The sequence below is a fragment of the Amblyraja radiata genome, chromosome 37 (genome assembly GCF_010909765.2).
Source record: "Amblyraja radiata isolate CabotCenter1 chromosome 37, sAmbRad1.1.pri, whole genome shotgun sequence".
Taxonomy (NCBI): Eukaryota; Metazoa; Chordata; class Chondrichthyes; order Rajiformes; family Rajidae; genus Amblyraja; species Amblyraja radiata.
Window position 1 is genome coordinate 3,971,489 of NC_045992.1, and position 25,523 is coordinate 3,997,011.

The 25,523-nt window shown below is 43.5% G+C and overlaps 1 protein-coding gene across 17 annotated transcripts in view; it reads left to right on the top strand.

The window, feature by feature from the left end:
* Nucleotides 1–25,523, top strand: part of kcnma1 (potassium calcium-activated channel subfamily M alpha 1) — a 525,320-nt gene that overhangs the window by 298,962 nt on the left and 200,835 nt on the right. For all 17 annotated transcript variants that reach the window (XR_004410008.1, XM_033012640.1, XM_033012641.1 and 14 more), the window contains 3 exons: nt 8,443–8,518; nt 17,903–17,978; nt 18,891–19,061. Coding sequence is in view for 16 of the 17 variants with exons in the window: in XM_033012640.1 (XP_032868531.1) it covers nt 8,443–8,518; nt 17,903–17,978; nt 18,891–19,061 (323 nt within the window). In the remaining variant the exon portion in view is untranslated. The remainder of the gene's footprint in view (nt 1–8,442; nt 8,519–17,902; nt 17,979–18,890; nt 19,062–25,523) is intronic.

Consider the following 25,523-nt stretch of genomic DNA (forward strand, 5'->3'; position numbering starts at 1 on the left):
TCACTGGAGAGAATGAATGGGTGTGGTTTCGGGTTGAGTTCCTTCTTCAGTTGACAGTCCTGTCAATGTTTCTGTTGATTCTTGGATTCTCAGACTGAACAATAACAGAGAGTGTCTATGACAGTGAAAACATTTACAGGACCAGAGCGCATAGGTTCAAGATGAAGGGGAAAAGATTTAATAGGAATCTGAGGGGTAACTTTTTCACACAATGAGTGGTGGGTGATGGAACAAGCTGCCAGTGGAGGCAGTTGAGGCTGGGAACTATCCCGACATTTAAGAAACAGTTAGACAGGTACATGGATAGGACAGGTTTGCGGGGATACGGACCAAGCGCAGGCAGGTGGGACTAGTGTAGCTGGGACATGTTGGCCGATGTAGGCAAGTTGGGCCGAAGGACCTGTTACCACACTGTATCACTCTATGCCTCTAAGTCTACTCTGCCATTCAATCATGGCTGATCTACCTCTCCCTCCTAACCCCATTCTCCTGCTTTCTCCCCATTACCCCGACACCCATAAGATTCAATAATCGATCTATCTCTGCCTTTGGTTTGGCAGGGGCATGGCCTTCATGGCATGATTGACAGGAGAGAGAATCTCAACATTTATTTAACACTAATAACTCTTTTATTTTTCATCAATCCTCAGCACCTGATGAGCGGAGGGGGACTCTGAGTAAGATGGCCAAAATTCACAGCCGTACGTGGTAGCATTTTTTCTAAAATCAATAGGAAGCGCAAACAGGAAGTGGTCAAGATTAGAATTTAAATTATATAGAAGGCAAAGCAACTTTAATTAGGCAAGGCAACTTTAATTAGTCAAGGCAACTTTAATTAGTCAAGGCAACTTTAATTAGGCAAGGCAACTTTAATTAGGCAAGGCAACTTTAATTAGGCAGGGCAACTTTAATTAGGCAAGGCAACTTTAATTAGGCAACACAGCTTTAGCATTTCCAAACCAAAGGCAACACAGCTTTAGCATTTCCAAACCAAAGGCAACACAGCTTTAGCATTTCCAAACCAAAGGCAACACAGCTTTAGCATTTCCAAACCAAAGGCAACACAGCTTTAGCATTTCCAAACTATATTTTCAAACCACATTAAGGGCACTGACAGGTCAGTAAAACCACTCACAGTTTAGTAGACATGTGTTCAGTGTTATTCACAGCTCAGACTGAGAGACGTGACCCTTTAGCTCCCCCATCTGGCAGAGACTGACCGAGGCACTCAACACTTCCGGGTTTTATAGTCCCTCTGGAAGGGGCGTGGTTTTAAACACTAATACCTTTTATTTTTCATCAATGGGAAAAATCCTCTTGTCCTGCGCAGCGGAGGGGCACTCTGAGTAAGATGGCAAAAAATGACAGCCGTAAGTGGCAGCGTTTTTTCTAAAATCAATATGCAGAACAACAGGAAGTGGTCAAGATCAAACTTTTAGTATTATAGATATATATGTTTATTATATATATATAACACAATAAATAAAAGACACAGGGTCAGCCAAAACATCACCTATCCTTGTTACTACAGGGATGCTGCCTTACCCGCTGAGTTACTCCAGCACTTTGTGTCACTTTGGGTAAACCAATATCTGCAGTTCCTTGTTTCTGCGAAATAAACAAGCATTGTACTTCAGCTCACATTTCTTCACGCATGTGCTGATGATGTAAGTTCGCATTGCAACAAATTGCGATGTTTCTCCAAGATGCTTTCTGTGGTGGTCACTGCCTACTTGCTGTGTAGCGACAAGAACTTGAGGCAGGTACACAAGACTGCAGGTGTTGCTATCTGGAGCACCAAACTATCAGCTGGAGGAATACAAGGAACAATGTGCTGGAGTAATTCGGTGGGTCAGGCATCATCCCTGGAGAACATGGATAGGTGATGTTTTGGCTCTGGGCCCTTCTACAGGTGAAACATCACATATGCACATACTCCAGAGATACTGCCTGACCCACTGAGTTACTCCAGCATTTTGTTTCTTTTTAGTAAACCAGCATCTCCGTGTTTATAATCTGCTGGAGTAACATAGCAGGTTGAGCGGGCATCTGTTAGGTGTAAGTTGGGTATTTCTCCTACTGTGACTTAACTAATCTTTTATATGGATCTCAGGCTGTCACGGTGGTGCAGCGGTAGAGTTGCTGCCATACAGCGAATGCATGCCGGAGACCCGGGTTCGATCCTGAATATGGATGCTGTCTGTACGGAGTTTGTACGTTCTCCCCGTGATCTGCGTGGGTTTTCTCCGAGATCTTCGGTTTCCTCCCACATTCCAAAGACGTACAAGTTTGTAGGTTAATTGGCTTGGTAAATGTTAAAATTGTCCCTAGTGGGTGTAGGATAGTATTAATGAGCGGGGATCGCTGGTCAAAGGTCAAAGGTCAAAAACTTTATTTGCCATTTGTGCTTACACACATAGGAACTCTTGTGCGGCTATTCAGAGAGTCAAGTTAAGTTAAAAATTAAAATTAAAAATTAAAAAATTTTAAAAAATTTAAAAAGACACACAGAAGACACATAGAGCATTGTAACTTGCACAAACACTATATCAGGACATCAGTTCATTTTGTTGTGTTTTGGCCAAGAGTCTCACTGTTGCAGGGAAGAAGCTCTTAAAAAAGCGTGTTCTATTTGTGGCGATACTGTCCGCTCGTCGCGGACCCGGTGGGCCGCAGGGTCTGTTTCTGCGCTGAATCTCTAAACTAAACTAAACTCTCACATACTCCTGGAACTTGGCGTGTATCAGCCAACACACTGAGCCCTGGATAGACACCCGACAAGCACTTATTGTATGGGCTGGTCACTTCATGGATGGCATTTGATGGATGAGCAGGATATTTTGGAATTCAAACAATGAAATTCTACAATTGCAGCTTCTTTATACATGAATAATATTGGGTCCTCTACCTAAATATATGACTGATATCTCTTCAGTTACAATTCACATCAACTTTCTTCCCTCATGGCAGCATTTAATCCAAATGTAGTCCATTGGCTCTTGTCTGTTTACAAGTTGCTTTGATTTAGCAGAGTGTTATCACTGACGTTCTAGTTAATTGCCTTCCATAGAAACTATAGTCTGTAGAACTGTGTGGAGCAGTGTCAGAGAAAGCTGAGTGATTTTCCAAGCAATCATTTTGTTTTATCCTTATATTTTCTTCAAGATCCTATTGAGCTCATTGATGTTTAATACACAAATTACATATTGCACAAGAACGATGCCACTCTCTAAGTTAAATTTGACAACTGTTTGCACGACTTTAGTTGAAAAAAGCTTTCATTATCTACGTTCTATCACAAGCCTTCAGGCAATTTCCCAAGAAAGTGGAGCACAACATCAGTGCTGTGGACTTGTGATTAAGTTAGGATTATTATTTTTTTCATTTCGGCTCTGCTAAATCCCAGAGGGGTTGGGCGAATGCACCAGTTAGTCGGAGGGGGGGGGGGGGGGGCGGGGTTGGTGCCTTGGTTGATCGTAGGGGTCTGTCTGTCTGCTGGAAACGGGACCGGACAGAACCTGTGAATAGAGCAACGTAGCAAGCTGGAGACTCCGCACGCTGGCCATGGCAATAGCTTGCTCCACAAACAGCGAGCCTGCTCTTGGCAGCCAAAGGCTGATTCTCCCAGGCGAGCAACAAAGCAGCTTACGTGGTAATATCCTGATAGAAAATGCTGCACGAGGCTTTGCTCCAGCGTGGATCAAGCTGTGAGTGGGAGGTCACTGCGTCAAACGCTTCTGTTCATTTCCCACCGTCGTGTATCCTGGTCGACACTTTGGCAACCGACCCTCAGCGCAGTGGGCAGAATTGCTGCTCGCCCCATGATCGGAAACACATGATATATCTCCAAATAACAATCGCACTTCAAGATCACGTCACTGGCTGCCAAGCTCTTTGGGATATGCACAGGTTGTGAAAGGTGCTACAGAAATGCCAAGTCTTTCTTCTTTACAAGAACTGCTTTGTTGCTGAGGCAGTGTAGTTGGGAGCCTTGAGGTGATCACTGGAGAACGTTGAATACGTCCAGTAAAGGGACTTGGCTGCAATAATCGTTCTTGCTTTGAAATGTTGATGGACTTGCAAGAAGACCAGGGATGAGACAAGCCGCCTCTTGTTGAGGTCAACTTTGTAAAAACCATGATTCCAAGCAAAATCTTAGTCTACCGTGCACCGAATGGCGCCACTTGCAGCGAGGCTGTCCAGAGTACCAGGCGACGCAAGAAGTCCCTGGGAGACCTCTTCCAGAATGGGTATCGCATCCGAGCCAGCCACGGCCATAATGCAGACAAGGAACAACAAGAGAGCTCTCTGGCTTCTTGCTATCAGTTTGTGTTCTACTGGGGTAAGCTCACTTGGTCTGGAGTACTGGGCCCATCTCTCTCTCCTTCCCTCCCTCAAACACCCACCCACCCTGAAATCAGACCCACTCTGAAATCAGATCCACCCTGAAATCTGACCCACTCTGAAATCAGGTCCACCCTGAAATCAGACCCACTCTGAAATCAGGTCCACCCTGAAATCAGACCCACTCTGAAATCAGGTCCACCCTGAAATCAGACCCACTCTGAAATCAGATCCACCCTGAAATCTGACCCACCCTGAGTTGTGCAGTAGAGTTCATTTGGTAGTCATGCAATCATATTCTCTCTTTTGTTTTTTTTACTTCATTTCTAAAGTCTGAGGAAGGGTTCCGACCCCGAAACGTCACCTGTTCTTTTTCCCCAGAGATGCTGCCTGACCTGCTGAGTTGCTCCAGCACTTTCTGTCCATCCTCTAAAGGTCTGGCTCCAGCTCTTCAGAAGCTGACGCAATGTCACCAGAGCTGCCTCAAGATTCACCCCAAAGTGACCAGATTTGTCTAGTGCCCCATTAGTGCAAATAAACCCAGGACTTGCCTCATACGTTAACAACGATATTAGACGATATTGAAGCATTTGTTTGTTAAACGATTAAAACTGTAGCTAACTGGAAGCCAACTCTGTGTGAACAAAGTTTGTGTCGGGGTGTGAGCAGTCTCATGGTTCTGACATTAACAATTTAACTGGGATTATGGCTTCTCTCTTGCCCCGCATTTCCTTTGATCGAGATTCTGTGAATGATCCCAAGATTCTGAATACTCTGCTAGGTATTTGATTTCTATATTCATATATCTGTAAAAATTAAAAACATTGAATATTGGGGCAACAAATAATTTTGTAGTTTGCAACTTGTCTTTTTTCCAAGAGACTTGATGTTCCACTGGTTAATGCCCTCTGTATATTCACATGCTGCCTCCTGTTTATAGCAGCTATTTGTTCTACATATCTCTGTAGTCAGACCACTGGATTGAAAGTCCTTTTAATATATTTTTTGTTTAATTCCAGAATGTTTCTACTACCACATTTTACCAAATTCTCAACATCAGTTGCTAAGATCTCATAGAACAGTACAGCACAACAAAAGGCCCTTCGGCCCACAATGTCAGTGCTAAACATAATGCTATCTCTTATTTGCCTGTAAATAAACTCTGTACCTTCTGCTCCCTGCATATGTCTATCCAAAACGCTCAAATGCTACTATCATATCTGTCTCAACTACCGGACCTGCCAGCACATTCAAGGCACTCACCAGTCCCTCATGTAAAAAAGTTACCCCACACACCTCCTTTCAACTTTGCCCCTCTCACCTTAAAGCAATGCCCTCTAGTATTTGACTTTTCCATCCTGCAACAAAAATTCTGGCTGTCCACCGATCCATGTTTTTCATTATTCATAAACTTCTATCAGGTCTCCCCGCAACCTCTGGTGTTCCAGAGAAAGCAATCAAAGTCTATCCAACCTCTCTCTGTAGTTAATCCCCCCCCCTGTTCCAGGCATCACTTGGGTAAACCTCTACTACACCCTTTCCAAAGCCTCCACATTCTTCCTGTAGTTGGGTGACCAAAACTGCAAGCAATGCTCCGTTGTGCTAATGTTGAACAAGCTTATCAAAAACCCTGCAATCTGTCATGCTGCACAGAAATCTAACCATTATTGCAATTATTAGTTTATTAAATTCTCTTGGTCCCTTCCTGTGTTTTTATGTGGCTCACCTTCTACATCCTCACAATGGAAAGTGAGAGATCGCGTAAACTTCTGTTCTTTTTGATCACATACCTCTCTTTTGTTGCAAGCCATCCTTGAGAGGTAATGGTTCCTGTACTCCACTCGAGTTCAATCAGCAGGCTTGACATGGTCTTGTGTGATCATCCCTGGCCTCATTGTCCGCCCTTCTGAACAAAACAATGAATTACCTGACCTATTCTTGCAAAACATGAATTAAGGGATTTAGTGTTTTTGTGATCGACCAGCATTCATCTTCTGAGAGATGGAGACTGGGAGCTTTTCCCTACCTGTTTAGTTATAACCTCTGTTTTCTGAAAGCAATTAGGACAGAATTGATTATATTGCCGATGTCTGTGAACACTGCGCTGCAGAAGTATTTAATCCTTTCAAGAACTGTAGAAGCAGCGGATAAACATAATTGGCCTTCTCACCCTCCCCTGTCTTAACATAATCAACAAAAACTCTTAGAATTGTCCCTTGAGCACTTTCTGAAATGAACCCGTTTCTATCTCATTTATTTAGGCGGCGGCCTTTCTAATTTGATTGCAGGGTTCAGTTACTGTAGGTTGCAACTCGTGAGCCTCCAATTAATAATAAATAAATAATAAATAATGTTTTGTTTATAGGGACAGTGCATATTAATGAACATTTGCATGTAAATATGCGAGATTGTAGCCAATCAGTAGCTAATTTCCGTCTCTAGTCCCATCCAACTCTTGTTCAAATTCCTCTCCTTTCACTTTCCCGCAACTGCCTTTAAAGGTGAACTTTTGATGACTCACGATTAGGATTCTATCAAATGAAGCATGGTTGATGATTGGCACGTCAGTGTGGGTGTTACGTTTTAGAAACATAGAAACATAGAAAATAGGTGCAGGAGTAGGCCATTCGGCCCTTCGAGCCTGCACCACCATTCAATATGATCATGGCTGATCATCCAACTCAGTATCCTGTACCTGCCTTCTCTCCATACCCCCTGATCCCTTTAGCCACAAGGGCCACATCTAACCCTCTTAAATATAGCCAATGAACTGGCCTCAACTACCTTCTGTGGCAGAGAATTCCAGAGATTCACCACTCTGTGTGAAAAATGTTTTCCTCATCTCGGTCCTAAAAGATTTCCCCCTTATCCTTAAACTGTGACCCCTTGTTCTGGACTTTCCCAACATCGGGAACAATCTTCCTGCATCTAGCATAGAAGCAAGAGAAAAGGCAATGTAAGCTGAAGAGTTCAATTTTTAAAATGGCTGCACGAAAAAGCCATCTGGGTCAAATGTGCAAAGTTTATAGGTCGAGAAACTATTCTAAAAAAGTAAAACTACAGTAGGATAGAATAGTCAGAGAGTTACACAGCATAAACAGGCCCTTCGGCCCAACATAGCCATAGATGCCCCATGCTAGTCCCACCTGCCCATGTTTGGCCCATATCCCCCTCAAATGTTCTTATCCACGTACATGTCCAAATATCTTTGGATTGTCATATCCAAATGTATTCATAGTATCAAAAGATTCCAAAGGTATTGGAATTCCAAAATACCAAAGTCTTCCAAAGATTTCAATGTTCCACAATATGGAAACCAGACATTGGTATTGATAATTGTATTGGTTAATTTGTGTCACATGTGCCAAAATATAGTGAAATACTTTGTACGCTATCGAGACAAATCCACCTGTACACGGGTACAATCAAGCCGTACATTTTTGTCTCTGCTTCTCACCCTTTCAGACCTATAGGAATTAATATTAATTGGGGAAGAGTTTCACCGGGCCTTGCTACAATGGAATGGTAGGAATCATTTGGAGGATGTTCAGTGTAAGGCTGGCGATTGTCTGAATCACCACACGGGGCCATTGTAAATATTTGAGTCATTTAGCCAAGGCAAGGATTGATTACAGGTAAATCCACACTACGCCTAGTTGTATTTTACTGTTTTCACTGCTATTGAATGAAGATATTCAAACAGCGTGCTATATCAATGGTATTTTCTACTCAAGCTGAGCTTCCCTTCAAAGGCACCTTTAAGTGTACATCTTGGTTATGTAGATTCACATTCAAATCAAATGCTTACAATCTGGATGTTTCCTGAAAATACATTGTCAGGTTGAATCCTTTACTTCATTAAAATAACTTGACAGAGGCATCTTTTACTTAATTAAGGTCCAGAGAGTTTATTGAGCGAAGTGTATCTGTTGAATTGTGTGTTCCCTTATTCTCCAGATCTATATCTCCCCCAGCAAAAGGTTAGCCCTGTTCTGACCGTTTAATGATTGTAATTCACAGCCTAACCCAGTGGTTAGTCAAGGTCTGAGTGTGAAATGCTGAGGTGATTGGCTGACAATGTCCTTTTTCCTTTCACAGGTTTACGATTTTTAAGAGCGCTCAGATTGATACAGTTCTCCGAAATTTTACAGTTTCTAAATATCTTAAAAACAAGGTAAGAGATAAAAATTATCATTCTGTCATCTAATAAAATGCTGGAGTAAAGGACCTTGTCCCACTTTCCCGAGTCACTCACGAATTCTCCCGAGTCTTCCCCTTGATTCAAACTCGGAGAATGTCCGTAGCGAGTCCGTAGGAGTCCGTAAATATATCGTAGCGGCTCGTTATGCCAGCCGTAGGTACTCGTGGCATCAGGTAAGTCGGGACGTTTTTTCCAGCATGACAAAGGAGTCCACGAGTAAAAAGATAGTCGGGAGGAGGAGTTCGTAGATCACAAAAATCTTGATTTTTTTTTAAGGTCCTTTCAACTCGGCAGAGGACTCTGGAAAGTGGGACAAACCCGTCTCCCAGCAGGTCAGACAGTACCACTAACTACCTGACCCAGAGTTACTCCAGCATCTTGTTTTGTAAACCAATATCTGCAAATCCTCATTTGTGAAGATCTGTTTTACACAGTTTTACATGCGTGATAACCTTCAAACACTCGGGATAATACAGTGCAGGCACAAAGACACCGACATGCATGATTAATAAAAGTAATAAAGCTATATATTACCTGGATGAAAAATGAAATGATGATGTGTAACATCACAAAATAGCACCAGGGTAATACAAGATAAATATTGATCATGTTTCAAAAACAAAATTTTGCTGCTTTTTCTATAACATCAATGAAGAGGTATTTATATGTGTCAAAAATGCTGAAGAAACTCAGCAGGTGAGGCAGCATCTCTGGAGCGAAAGAAATAGGCAACGTTTCGGGCCGAAACCCTTCTTCAGACCCGAAATATTGCCTATTTCCATCGCTCCAGAGATGCTGCCTCACCCGCTGAGTTTCTGCAGCATTTTTGTCTACCTTCGATTTTCCGGCACCTGCAGTTCCTTCTTAAACATTTATATGTGTCTGTTTGTAAATAGTTTAAATTTTTCAAATCAGGCTGGAATTGCAAGATTCATAAACCTTGAATCATTGCTTTGGATCGCAACACTCATTAAATAGTCTGAAGAAGGGTCTCGATCCGAAACGTCACCCATTCCTTCTCTCCAGAGATGCTGCCTGTCCCGCTGAGTTATTCCAGCATTTTGCTTTTATTTTCAGTGTAAACCAGCATCTGCAGTTCCTTCCTACTCACTAACGTGCTATCAAGTCAGCAGAAAGACTGTACATGATTGCAGTCAAACTGTCCACAGTGTACAGATGCAGGAGATGTCCAGGGTCTGATCTCCCCAGAGGAACATTGGTGAAGCTCAACAGACTTGGTACTGGAGTTGGGCGTTTCAATGCCAGCGTGTGGAGATGGGGGCTCCCTCCGCCAGAGCCCAGCCTGTGAATGCGGAGCAGAACAACAGACAGCCAACCATGCATGTCATCTCTGGATGCCCGCTCTACCACCCACCAAATGGAGCTCAGGGCCTGGCAGACATTGACGCAGGGACAACAACCTGGCTGCCCAACACCCGGCTTGAGATCTAACTATTCCTTTGGTTTATGTTTTATTCGCAAGAAGAAGAAGAAGAAGATACAGGATGAAAGAATAACATTAAGTACAAGATAAAGTCTAGTAAAGATTGATTAAAGATGGTCTGAGGATCTTCAGTGAGGTAGATGGTAGATCAGGGCTGCGCTTTAGTTGGTCAAATAGTGTGTGGACTAACAGGGATGAACTGGGCAGAAACGGACAGCCCTCTATCCCAAAGATAGACATAAGATGCTGGAGTAACTCAGCGGGACAGGCAGCATCTCTGGATAGAAGGAATGGGTGATGTTTCAGATCGAGACCCCTCTTCAGACTCCTTCTTCAGACAGTCCCCTAACCCCACACCTTCCTTGCAGATTTAGTCTATCTAACTCCAGCAACATCCTACAGATTTACCATGATGCATGAAGGACTGTCCAACTGCAGTCAATGTAAATTCACAGCTCCTGGTCTCTCTTGTTGGATTCAGTTTGAATTTAATCAATAACTCCTCATCTCAAGTCCCTGATCCAGACCGTTCACATTCTCTCCTTATGTCTGTCCTAAATGGTCTGTGATTGTGTCCCCACTGTCTTAACTCTGCAGCCAGAGGGGGATCCTTACTCCTCAGCTCAGTTTAGTTTATTGTCACGTGTACACAGGTACTGCGATAAGCTTTTTGTTGCGTGCTAACCAGTCAGCAGAAACACAATACATGATTACAATCGATCCACTTACAGTGTATAGATACATGATAAGGGAATGTGTAGGAAGGAACTGCAGATGCTGGTTTAAACCGAAGATAGACACAAAAAGCAGGAGTAACTCAGCGGGACAGGCAACATCTCTGGAGAGAAGGAACAGGTGATGTTTCGGGTCGAGACCCTTCTTCAGACTGTCATGAATAGCATTTAGTGCAAGGCAAAGCCAGCAATGATAGTCCGAGGGTCATCAAAGAGGTAGATAATAGTTCAGCATTGCTCTCTGGTTGCGGTAGAATGAATCCAGCCCCATACATTCCTCTCTGAATCCCTAAACCCTGAATTAAATCCTCAATGAGTCCCAATTGCTCTCAGCCATTGAGACCTACTCTGCGTCATTCATGATTCTGGCTGCCTTTGCCAAGCGACCCAGCTGCACAACAGAAGGGCTTATTTTGTTTTTCCATTCATCAGGCTTTGAGTATAAATAATGTAAGATATTTTAAACAACAAGCAGTTTGGGTGAAAGGTTTGTGATTTCACTGAGAGCTGAGCTGGATTGTGATAATCCAGTTAAATGGTTTATGGAAGAAGTTGCAATGCTGCACATGGATTGAAGAGGGATTGTGGATTAGAGCACTAATCCCTTTCTCATTAATGTTGCCAGATTCGAGGAGGGAGAGGAAGCAGCTCTTTCCTTTGGAGGGGGGCAGAGAGACAGAGAGCGTGTGCGAGAGAGAGAGAGAGAGAGACATAGAGAGAGAGACAGAGAGAGAGAGACAGAGAGAGAGACAGAGAGAGAGAGACAGAGAGAAAGACAGAGAGAGAAACAGAGAGAGAGACAGACAGACAGAGACAGACAGTGAGAGTGATAGAGACAGAGAGAGAGACAGAGAGACAGAGATAGACAGAGAGCAAGCGCATGAGCGAGAGACAGAGAGAGAGGGAGGGGAGAGAGATGAAGAGAGGGAGAGGCTGGCAGCACATGATGTCTCCGCTATAGATATGTACAGGTTGGAGAGCAGATATAGTAGCCCCCCGACTTGATGCATTCAGGAAAGGCTTCACGGGAAGATGCTATCTCTCAATGTCAGTTCAAGAAACTATTTTATGTGTAGGCCTTCTCCACCAGCTCTTGGCCATTAGGTGAAGGTTTGTGAAGAATAGAATTAAAGTTATGCCATTGAAAGTGACATAGAATTACAAGGTCCCCATGGCCACCACCACTCAGTAGCCCAACAGCATTAATCAGGCTGAAGCAAACTGCAGGAAGAACTCAGTTGGTCAGGCAGCGGGTGTGGAGGCAGAGGGTGGTGAATGTTTCAGGTCAAGACATTGGTGCAGAACGTAGAATGCAAAGACTAGACATCCTGTACACGTACATGAGATGGAGGGAGGTGGGTGTTGGTTATAAATAGATGATGGACAAACGGAGCTGGTTGTGGGAAGGGTAGAGGCTGGTAGATCTGATGGAACCAGATGAAGGGCAGATAGAAGTAGACGAGGAAGGGTAATGAGTCTTGGTAATGAGGAGTTAAGGGCCTGTCCCACTGTACGAGCTAATTCAAGAGTTCTCCTGAGTTTTCCCCTGATTCGAACTCGGAGAATGTCCGTAGGAGTTCATGGATGTCTCGTAGCGGCTCGGGAAATCCGGTAAACTCGTGAAGTTTTTTCGACACTGTGAAAAATGCCCACGAGTGCAAAAATACTCGTGATGAAAAAAATTGTAACTTTTTACTCGTACGAGCCGCTACGAGACATCCACAAACTCCTACAGACCCACTACGGACATTCGCCAAGTTTGAATTGGGGAAAACACGGGAGAACTCTTGAATTACCTCGTACAGTGGGACAGGCCCTTTAGGGATGGAAGAGGTGAAGAAAGGCAGAGTGAACCTGGGTAGACTGGCGGGAGTGGGCAAGGAAGGCATGGAGAGTGTTGCCTGCAACCGGAAAAACTCAATGTTCACCCCATTAGGCACATCAGGCTGAGTTCACCCGCCAATAATGCCTGTCCATGTAGACATAGTGGAGAGGCCTCCATGGAATGATGATGAATTGAATCCATGGAACCGATGATCGACCATGAGAAGGAGGGGTGGGGGTGGTGTCGGTGGTAAGCGATGGTCCGAAAGTCGGACAGCTGGGTCACGGGCGAGGCGCTCCATGCCAGGACGCTGCATTACGTCGGGATGGGTGAGGCGCGGCTGGACGCGGCGCTCCGACCCGACAGTCCCCTCGCCCCGAGTAGTAGCAGTCAAATACGGGACAAAGGCAGTCCCACATGGGACAAACCAATTTAGCCCAAAATACAGGATGTCCCGGCTAATACGGGACAGTTGGCAACACTATCTGCACGTGTCTGATGAGATTTTAGTACACACAAAAATCTTGCTTGCAGCAACATCATTGGCACAAATACTCAGACAAACAAGCACAAACAAATCAGAGATAAATCACAGGTAGACAAAAATGCTGGAGAAACTCAGCGGGTGAGGCAGCATCATAGATGTTGCCTCACCCACTGAGTTTCTCCAGCATTTTTGTCTACCTTCGATTTTTTTCAGTATCTGCAGTTCTTTCTTAAACATAGATACATCGCATACCAAATTAATAAAAGATAGAATGTGCAAAAAAAAGTGAAGGAAAAAAATCACTGCATAAACACACTTTCTTTAGTAACTTGTCAGTTTCTTTGTTGAACTAAATTAAGGCGCATGTTGCCATCAAAAGCGCCTGAACAATAGGTTGGGAAGAAAGCCAAACTGTAAGAAAGACGACTGCGCCTCCTTGTTCTCCTTGTCTGACACTCTTACCCACATGTATCTCTTATCCCAAATCTGAAATTATTATCCTCTGGTCTTTATAACATCACCAGACACGGGTAACTTTTCTCCACTTTTCTCTTTCTATCTTATCTAAACCTGTTTTTATTCATTCATTAATGGATATTGGGATTTATTGCCCATCCCCAAGAGTTCTCCACAAATGATGTTACCAGATTATTGCTACACTACCGGTTGAACTTGCTGTCAACATTCAAGTGGGAAACACCACAAGAGGTTTCTGTAATTACACTGGCTGCAGAGCTAATTCCATTATGTTCCCCTCCCAGCTTGTACTAACAGAACATAAACCAGACAAAATTACTAGAACTGAGTCATTTCAAAGAGCAGTTTAGAGTCACTGCATTCTCTATGGTAGAGATTTCCAAAGACTTACAAACCCCTGTCTAAAATATATTTCTTCTCACCTTAGTCCTAAATTCAAACATATTGTTGGAGGAACTCAACATGTCAGGCAGCATCTGTGGAGGGAAATATAACGATGACGTTTCGGGTTGGGATCCTTCCTCGAGACATGGTCTTGAAGAAGAGTCCTGACCCGAAACATCAGCCCATTTCACTCCATAGAGTCATAGAGCAAGAGGCCCTTCGGCCCAACTTGCCCACATCAACCAACATGCCCTATCTACATTAGCCCCATCTGCCTGCATTTAGCCCATATCCCTCTAAACCTATCCTATCCATGTACCTGTCGAAATGTGATAGTACCTGCCTCAACTACCTCTTCTGGCAGCTCATTCCATATACAGTACGTACCACACTTTGTGTAAAACAAGTTGCCCCTCAGGTTCCTGTTGAGGATAGATCTTGGCAGGGCAGCACGGTGGCATAGTGGTAGAGCTACTGCCTTACAGGGCCAGAGACCCGGATTCGATCCTGACTGTACGGAGTTTGTACGTTCTCCCCGTGACCTGCGTGGGTTTGCTCCGAGATCTTCCTTTTCCTTCCACACTCCAAAGACGTACAGGTTTGTAGGTTAATTGGCTTGGTATAAATGTAAAATTGTCCCTAGTGTGTTTAGGGTAGTATTAATGTGTGGGGATCGCTGGTCGGTACGGACTTGTTGGGCCGAAGGGCCTGTAACTAAACTACATCTGCCAAGTTCCTCCAACAGTTTGTTTTTAGCTCATGATTCCACCATCTGCAGGTTCTTGTGTGGAGTTGATGTTCACACACAGTACATATTGAGCAATGATTTAATTAAGCTCATTGGTAAAGTGTCTCTCTGGAGTTTTATTCTGATCTAATCACCATTCAGATGGAGCTGTTTAATTTACTGACACTAATGAACTGTTGGAAACCTTTTCGTATAGTGCACCTATTCTGGGCTTTTTGTAAAGAAATGTCCTCGCTTACTTAGCTATTATTTTTTCTGAAGACAATGAATAGGTTTCTTTCCCCATCAATACCATGCAACAGAGTTAGCACGAGGGAATAAATCAGGGCACAATTGCATCACCCTTGTGTTACAAAGATTGTTTAGCATGAGGGAGATTAAACGCTAACCACCAGCTCTTGCCGATGATGGATGGTTGTGTTTATTCACAGTAAACTTGAAAAAGCCAGCAATATAAATAACCTTAAACCATTGTGCGATGAAGAGAAGCGAGTGGTACTGGTGTTCAGAGTCAATCTGTTAGCCAAATAAAATTGGTTCAATGCATTTTAGCTTTTGCAAGCTTTTTGGACCGGCTTACATGTATATGATGGAAATATTGTAATGGGAGCACTGCCAGTACCAAGCATGCACTTCATCATTGCCACAGGTCAGTGGTTCCTATGGGAAGAGCTCTGAACCTGTACTTGAAGTGCACCTCTGTGTTATTGTGCAGTAGAAAGGGCTGCAACTACAGTTCATGCCAAAGTTAAGGTAACATGATGTTGAAAGATGAAGATTTCTAAACTGTCCCTGTCCCTTCTTTGACTGAGCTAGACATCAGGGCAAGGGGTTTTCTTGAACCCATTTAAGACCCTGTGCAGAATCCTTGCCTCCCATTAGTGTTGAGTTCAAACAGGCAGTGGCTCAATCCTGGGACCAAATCTGAAGAAAGGTCCCGACCCGAAACATAATATATCCTTATTTTCCAGGGATGCATCCTGACCAGCTGAGTTAAGAGCCTGTCCAACTTACGCCATTTTTTCACCAACTTGCCGGCACCAGTCACAGTCGCAGCAGGTGGCCGGAAATTTTCAACGTGTTGAAAATCCAGCGGTGACTAGATAAAGGTACGACTCTTTGGGTGACTACTCACGACCATACAGGCTTCACCTTAATGTCGCGGGGTAGTCGTGAGTAGTCGCCCAAAGAGTCATACATTATTTTGGTCGCCGCTGGATTTTCAACATGTTGAAAATTTTCGGCCACCCGCCGCGACTATGACGGGTGCCGGCAAGTCACGGAAAAAATTGCATAAGTGGGACAGGCCCTTGACTCCGGCACTTTTTGTCTCTCTTTATTTTTACATAGTTTTGTTATTTTGACTGAAATTTTTTGAAAAAGACCAAAGGATTTCATCACATGTTCCCTAGCAACGGGAGTTAAAAAGAAGAATTATCCAATGTAATTAAAAATGTGCCTATAATATTCCATTTGATTGTCTACAATTTAATCTGCAGAGGTTTTGCCAACTTAATCCTTGTACTGCAGTTCATCATCCAAATACCGTGGATTATATAGGTTAGATTCTTCACCTTAATCACTGACTGGGTAAGATATTGTCACATTGTACATCCCCCATGTCACACTTTCACATGTCTGATCACTAAAGCTCTCCAATCAATTCTATCAACTGTGGTTGAATTGAAGTCTTCACATTATGTGTAGGAAAGAACTGTGCAGATGCTGGTTTAAAGTGAAGATAGACACAGAAAGCTGGTGTAACTCAGCGGGACAGGCAGCATCTCTGGAGAGAAGGAATGGGTTATGTTTCGGGTTGAGACCCTTCTTCAGACTGGAGGTTACTCCACATTATATCGCCCATGTCTACCTGTGATGTTGGGAACATCCGTTTATTGACCCAATCAATAGACAATAGACAATAGGTGCAGGAGTAGGCCATTCGGCCCTTCGAGCCTGCACCATCAAGATAACATATTTTACCTTGGTTTTCGAAGTAACAAAATTACCATATTTCAGCAGGGACTTCAGTTGCCCACAATACATTGGCGTTTGTGTGTTACGAATGCCCGAGTTGCAGACACCAACACATTCAAGCGTGTTGCCATATTCTTATTAAATTTAAAAACCTGTTGTATTTACATCTTTTCATTCCTGTAAATGAGAAAAAGTTTTCCTCTCTGTCTCCACTTTTAGCAAATGTTCCTTCTTATCACTCTTATGTGATTTTGATGTCATTTGTCACAATAGTGTGGAGATATGGTCAGCATCACGAATGATTGTTGTGTATTTACCAATTAAAGGCCAAAGTCCAACTTAAGGACCTCTGTGAAAATGGAACCCGTTCATCACCCAGGGATAGTCTGTGCGTGCTGGGAACCCAGCTAGCCATGTCCGACCCTCCACGAATCCCCAAGCTGCAGTTCCCCCCCCCCCCCCACCCGCCCACCCCCAGTTGCCTTCCCATGGCTTGAGTTCACCAGATATAGAACAGGTCCATGTAATGTCTTCAAGAGGCTTGCTTTCAGTCAACAAAATGTCTGGAATCTATTTTTGATTCTTTTCTACCCCTGAGGTGGGCTGTGAGCACCATCCATAGAGTAATTTGACCTGAAAACTCTGCAACTCAATGATTACATTATTCTTTATTGTCACATGTACAGCGAGATGCCTGGTTTTGCATACAGCCCAAGCAGAGGTCACCCAGGCAGTACACAAGGGATGCGATGTTTTGGCATTGGCAACTTTACAAAAGTTCACCGAACAGTCCTATCTACTGTGTAGGAAGGAACTGCAGATGATGGTTTACACTAAAGATAGTCACAAACGCTGGAGTAACTCAGCAGGACAGGCAGCTTCTCTGGAGAGAAGGAATGGGTGATGTTTTGGGTTGCGCCCCTTCTTCAGACCAGAGGGCTACTCCACTCTACAGAGGGCTGCAAAAATAAATAGATGATAATGTCTTGGTTGTTTCAGCTAAATCAGGAGATGTATAAAGAGACAGTATATAGTTGTGCTGCCTACTCGTGTACAAACCAGTTAAATTGTTTGGTTATAAAAACATTCTAAAATAATTTAGGCAAGTCTAATTGATTTGTTTTATTCTACCATATTTTCTAATTGTGTTAGACTTTTAATTCCTGTAACTGTTTTTCTCCTAAAAATTCCAAAGGCAGCCAGTCGGTGTAAACACATGCATTCTGGCCTTAATATAGTTTTCACAGTAACACTCATTATGTATTTTTCTCTTTCAAACAGTAATTCCATCAAGTTGGTGAACTTACTCTCTATATTTATAAGCACATGGCTAACGGGAGCTGGTTTCATACACTTGGTAAGTCTTTGTCAAAAGTTCACTTGAAATGGTAACTTCAACCAGATGAGTTACGTTGTATTATAAAACGGTAAAGATTTTGTGATTTTTATATATAAAGTAAATTGCTCAGGGCAGTGTCCAATCTGAAGTAAATTATTTTATCAAAGTCTGATTAAAAGAACTATATACATTTGTGTGGATGGGATTAAGGTGATGCTTGCTATCTTGAAACTTCTCTGCATTTAATATGAGGCCATCTCAATTAAACAGGGTAGTCCAATGACTCAACGAAACAATATATTCAATATTACTTTAGAAATTGACAAGCAGAAAAAAAAGCTGTCTTGCAAATAACTACATTCTTGGCCAAAAAGTGTTTCCTTGTAACCGTCTCCCCGCAGTAATTAGACACCAGTGTCATTTAAGACACGGTCTGTCAGTCTCACTTTAGAAGGCCATTGAAATTGACGAACCTGTCTTCCATTAACCCTTGTGCAATGACCACAAAAAGTGGTCCCTCAGGGTCACTTTTCTGTACTGCTCACAATTCCCCCCGATTCCCCTAATATCCAACAATCCGCTTTGATTATACTCAATGGCTGCGCTTTCACAATCCTCTTGGGCAGTGAATTCCAAGGAATAACAACCTCTGGGTGAATACATTTATTCATGTCTCTGATTCTGAGACTGGTTCCCAGCTAGTGGAAACATTAACTCCGCAACCACCCTGTCGAACCGCTTCAGGAGAGGAGCAAGTAGAAGGGAAATAGCAGTTTGCAGCGTTTGTCTAGTTATGAACCGAGGCTGCTCACTGTCTGTGTGTCGACACTAGGTGGAGCTGAAGTCATACCAATGCTTCCTCACATTCTTGTGTTGCTCCAATCTTCCCATCTCGGGTTTAACCTCTGCTTTTCCTCACGTTGCTCGCAGGTGGAGAACTCAGGGGATCCGTGGGAAAATTTCCAGAACTCCCAACCACTGACCTACTGGGAATGTGTCTACTTGCTGATGGTCACCATGTCGACGGTCGGGTACGGAGACGTTTACGCACGGACCACGCTCGGCCGACTCTTCATGGTCTTCTTCATCCTCGGGGGTTTGGTAAAATATCTCCTCTTTACTACAGAACAGTCAGTGCAGTCTGGGATCACCCAAACCTGCACCAGGTAGTAAGGTGAAGGCCAAGCCAGTCCTAGCTTCCCAAAATTAAAAAAAACCAAATGATATTCTCAATAACCAAAAAATATTCTCACTGGATTTCGCAGATGTTTTTCAATTTGCATTCATGTCATGCCAATTTGTGTCGGAAACATTTTAAATTTCCATGTTGGATCTTCAGCACAGAATGATATAAAAAGTGTGGAAAATAACCTGAAGATACCATGTACTGGAACTGTGGGAAGTGTTCTCTATAGGCTCAGTTGGCATTTGCGTGTCTGGTTCTGATGAGAGTCCTTTAATTATGGATCAATTTGATCATTATTTTTGGGCAGTTGAATCAGTCGTACAGTGGTGGCTTAGTGATGGAGCTACTGCCTCACAGCGCCAGAGACCAGGGTTCAATCCTGGCCTTGGGCGCTGTCTGTGTGGAGTTTATATGTTCTCCCTGTGACCACGTGGGTTTCCTCCTGGTCCTCTGGTTTCCTTCCACATCGCAAAGCCATGCGGGTTTGTAGGTTAATGGGGCTCTGCAAATTGACCTGATTGTGGATGCGAATATGGGATAACATAGAACTAGTGTGAACAGGTGATCAATGTTCGGCCTGTTTCCATGTTGATTTTTCAATCAATCAAGCTCATCTTTCACATATATATCAGTCACCATGAGCCGCACTTCTCATGAGCGTGACATTATGTGGCAAGTCACAGAGCGTTCAATGTCACAATCTCAAAAGCCAAATCCTGTGAATGAAGGAAATCTGAGATTGAAGCAGGAAGTGTTAGAAAGTGCTGAGACTCTATAAGGCCACATTTGAAATATTGTGAGCAATTTTGGGCACCATATCTGAGGAAGGATGTGCTGGCTCTGGAGAAGGTCCAGAGGAGATTTACAAGAATGATCCCAGGAATGAGTAGGTTAACCTATGATGAGTGTTAGTCGGCGCTGGGCCTGGACTCGCTGGAGTTTAGAAGAATGAGGGGGGACCTCATTGAATCAAACTGAATAGTGAAAGGCTTGGATAGAGTGGATGTGGAGAGGATGTTTCCACTAGTGGGAGAGGCTAGAACTAGTGGTCACAGCCTCAGAATTAAAGGACGTTATTTTAGGAAGGAGATGAGGAGACATTTCTTTAGTCAGAGGGTGGTGAATCTGTGGAATTCTGTGGAGGCAAAGTTAGTGGATATTTTTTTCAAGGCAGAGATAGATAGATTTTTGATTAGTACATGTGTCAGAGGTTATGGGGAGAAGGCAGGAGAATGGGGTTAGGAGGGAGAGATAGATCAGCCATGATTGAATGGCGGACCAGACGAATGGCATGGGAAGGGAATGGGAAGATGGGAAGAATGGGACATGAATAATCTACAAAACGCAGCTTATTAATGAGCCATGGGTTCGAATGAACTATTGATCTATTTCTCAATCACACACTTTTGGGCAGATGGGCATTCTTATGGGCAAATTAGCGATAGACTGAATAAATCTATGTTGAATCCAAGGATTGATGAGGAAGAACGCACAGAGTGTTGATCATCAAATTAACACTCATTTGATGCCAGCTGTGGTGGTGGAGGTATATACATTAGTGGCGTTTAAGAGACTTTTGGATAGGCACATACAAATGCAGGAAATGGAGGTATATGGATTATGTGCAAGCAGATAAGAGTTTTAATTTTTTTAGTCTTTTAGTTTTAGAGATACAGCACGGAAACAGGCCCTTCGGCCCACCTGGTCCGCGCTACCCAGTAATCCCTGCACATTAACACTATCCTGCACCCACTAGGGACATTTTTTACAGTTACCAAGCCAATTAACCTACAAACCTGTACGTCTTTGGAGTGTGGGAGGAAACCGAAGATCTCGGAGAAAGCCCACGCAGAAGAACGTACAAACTCCATACAGACAGCACCCGTAGTCGGGATCGAACCCGGGTCTCCGGCGCTGCATTGGCTGTAAGGCAGCAACTCTACCGCTGCGCCACTCTGACTGGTCTTGACATCATGTTCAGACGTTATGTACTGAAGAGCCTGTTCCTGCGCTGTATTGTTCTGTGTTCTATGTTCTATCAAATTTCATTTAGCTGGACTAGCTGAAAATTAAACCCATTGTTTTATGGATTGCTATTGAAGTTGGATAAGTTGATGGTATAGCAGAGACTTTTGCAGTAATACTTTATTTGTGGATTGGCCCCTGAGTTGAAATGAGCTCCACAGCCACAGGAGAGGATTTATTTTCCATTAGTACTTCAGGCATACGTGACTGCCTGTGGACAGCCTTCACAAACCCTATATATAGTCCACATCGCAAAACTCGATTGGGGACCTCTGGTCTTTCACCAAATGTACGTGACTGCCTTTGAGTTCAATTTGACTTTTCCAAGCTTCATTGACCTTGGTGTGCCCTTGTGGTGCTAAAGAGATATGTCTGACTTCAGGCAGCAACCTAATGTTGGCGTGATCTCGGGATCTCTTCATTTTGTGGAGCATGGTGGCAGATAGATGACAAGTAACACTCATTGCCTTGGATGCCGGGGGTTGGACTGGGCACTCAGTGCATCAGTAGTGGACAGGGGCACTTGCATAGATCGCTCTAGGTCTGAGAGATATCAGTTCTTACAGCAAACTGGAATCAATGCTCCCCATACCAATCCTACAACCATGCACCGAAACAGCCAGTCCCACAATCACACACCACAACAGATCACATCCATTTGTCTCTCACTTAGCTTTGAATTGAATGATTGAGATGAGGGTTGACCAATGATATTGATCTTGGGTCAAGGCAACTCTAGAAAGCAGAGGAGATTAAAGATTGATGTGTTAGCAGGCTGGGCAGATTGATGGCTGACAGTGCAAAGAGAAATAAGATTGAGCGAAGGAACATTTAATGATGCTTAAAACGAGTGAAAGATTTAAATGCAAGTGCTTACGTATTTAAACAAGACACAGTGGTTTAAACAAATATCACACATATTTCCCTGCAACAATTCAAGGGGGATTTTCAAAGGAATTACCTGATTATTCTGGGCATTGTTCCTCTTACAAATTATATTGTCAAATTTACTTAATCGCTGTTGATGTTTATTGTTGGAACGTTCAGTTCTGGGAATCCTTAAATATAAGTACGTCTCGAAACACGCTGAGAGAACGAAATTCCAAAACATTTGCTTATTTTAAATACATTTCTCAGAAGGAGCCATCTGGGTTGAGTACTATGGAAAAAACACATAATGTGAGATGATGCTACCAGCTCAGATTTGCATCCCATAGTACAGACAGAAAGAAATGGGATTAGGATCCATTCCAGCCAGAGTCATAAATTCACATATTATAGGAGCAGAATTAGGCCATTCGGTTCATCAAGTCTACTCCGCCATTCAATCATGGCTGATCTATCTTTCCCTCACAAACCCATTCTCCTGCCTTTGGTCCATAACCCCTGAAACCCGTACTAATCAAGCATCTGTCGATATCCACCTTAAAAATATCCATTGGATTGACCTCCACAACTCTCTGAAGCAATTACCTCCACAGATTCACCACCCTCTGGCTCAGGAAATTCTTCCTCATCTCCATTCTAAACATATGTCCTTTGATTCAGAGGCTGTGCCCTTTGGTTCTCAACTCTCGAATTACTGGGAATATCCTTTCCACGCCACCTCTGTCTAGGCCTTTCATTGTCCAGTAAGTTTCAGTGAGGTCTCCCCCTCATCCACCATTGTGAATATTCATTCCCACCTCCCCTGGCACGCAGTGTGTGTAGTGTGTACCAGTTACAAACACTCACCCAGGCTGCACTGACAGCATCTCTCAAACGCACAACCTCTGTCACCAAGAAGGACAAGGGAAAAACGTGCATGGTAATGCCACCAGCTGCAGATTCTCCCCCAAATTACACACCATCCTGACTTCAAAATGCGTCATCTTTCCTTCATTGTCACTGTATCTAAATCCTGGAAGTCACTCCACAATAGACTGTGGGAATATCTTCAACAGGACTGCAATAGTTCGGGACGGCAGTTCACCACAGAGATCTCGAGGCCAATTAAGGATAAGTAATAAATGCTGCCCTTGCCTATCATGTCTTCCAAACATGGATGTGATACAAATTAAAATGTCCATGGTCAGTATTGGAGTGATGCTAGCAGCAACCGTGACATTCTTTGCATCGCTCCTTTAACATCGAAATCAAGCTAAAACACTTTAAATAATACGTTTCAAACAGAATTTAATACCTAGCCACAAGTGGTTTTGGGAAAGACGATCAAGGGCTTAGTCAAAGAGATGAATGAAGCAGAGGGAGTTAGGGTTAGAACCTCAGGGCTTTAGATCTTGGCAGCTGAAGGCAAGGCCTTTATCCTGGGGCTATTGCCGAGAAACAATTTGGATGAGAATTCCTCTGGTCCTGTCATCAAGAACCAGCCACACTGGAATAGAGCACAGTTTCTGTCTGTCTGAGGATGAAGAGAGTGGGTAGCAGATGGTAACGTTATCAGTACCTTGCACGGTCGGAAATTAGGCTGGCCGATGGATGTCTAGAACGCTTTCATGCTGGTTTGTTTCCACGGATAAGTTATTGAAATCTGTGGCCTGAGCAAACAATGCCATCACCCACGGGACAAATTTATTCAACGCGGGTTAGGGGATTCAGCAATCATCTCCCGCTGTTGAGCGGAAAAGTTCAGGAACATAAACATCAAAGTCAGCCACTATCTCATTGCAAGAGACATGGAATGTAAGCTCTCCGGAACTAAATAAAGACTTGGTAAGGCCGCTCCTCAAGGGTTGTGTGTGGTTCTGGTCTCTGTAACTGAGAAAGGTATACTACCTTTCAAGGTTTGACAGTGTAGGTTCTTTAAATTGATTTAAAGGAATGAGGAGATATTGAGCGTTATTGGTCAATATTGGCTCGATTTTACACAGTGAGGTGATTTCATTGAAGCATACAAGGTTCTGAGTGGATTCGGCATGTGGACGCTGAGAGGGTCTTTCCTCAGATTGGAGATTCTACAAGGGTCAGGATCTCAGCATTAAGCGTCGAGAAGAATGAGAAGAATTCTTAATACACTGAGGATTGTGAATTGTTGTAATTCTCGACCCAGAGACCTTGGCAGAGAAAGAGGGTGCTCAGTGTTTGAAAAATTCAAGGTTGAAATCAGATTTTGCACACAGATGTGGTGATAAGACAATTAGAGAAGAGTAAAGGGGAATTGACAAAAGGGGAATGGGATTATAGGTAGAACTGCTGCTTCATTGCGCCAGAGACCCAGGTTCAATCCTGACCTCGGGTGCTGTCTGTGTGGAGTTTGTTTGTTCTCCTTGTAACCACATGGGTTTCCTCCTATGTCCCGAAGATGTGCAGGTTTGTATGTTCATTGGCCTCTGTAAAATTGTCCCTGGTATGTAGGCAGAGGATAGGTAAGTGGGATAGCATTGAGCGAACATGAACGGGTGATCAATGGTTGGTGTGGACCGAAGGGCCTCTTTCAATGCAGCATTTCTAAACAAAAACCAAACATTGAGGGAAGTGGAAAGTCAGGCAGATACTGTGAAAAACAGATCATTTGGGATTACAACCTTCCTCTCAAATCTTTAATGAGATCTGGATTATTCCCTCAACAGGATCAAAAATGATACCTTCAGTAGTGAATGGATAAAGTACAAGTGCAGAATTAGATAGATCAATGAATTGGCAGCAAAGTACTGTAACTATGTGCCCTTCCAGCACATCCATCATTCCAGGTTCAATCCTGACCTCATGTGCTGTCTCTGTGGAGTTTGCATGTTCTCCTTGTGATCACATGGGTTTCCCCTTTAGTGCTAATTTCCTCCAGCATCCCAAAGATGTGAAGGGTGGCACATTAATTGGTCAATGTATACGTTCCCTGGTGTGTAGGTTAGTGGTAGATCCTGGGAAGAGTTGATGGGAATGAGGAGAGAGTAGAATGAGATTTGTGTGGGATTAAGCATAAATGGTTGCTTGGTGGTTGCTGTGGATTGAAATGCCTGATTCCAACTTGTATTTCTCTATGATGCTATTGCACAACTACTTGCCACAGTTCCCACACATGGTGTCCTTTCAAGAGGCTTCCCAATTGTGTTGGAGAGGTTAGTCCACCACACAACAATAGTTCGGAAAATCTGCAAGGCCACGAGAGCACATGGTGGGGCAAACTGGATGGTGTAAGTGAGAATCGCACCTTCCTTGGCTCAGCACGGATGAACCGACAGCTCTTTCAGTTTATATGTGAAAGCCTGGTGGGTCCATACACCCAATAACATGGATTATCAGTGCTCAAGGTCCAACTATTCCTCATGCTTTCTACTGGATGCACGGCCTTTATTTTACCTATTCCTTGGCAGGTTTGTAGGCAGGTTCCAGACTAACATAGCGGCAAAAACAGT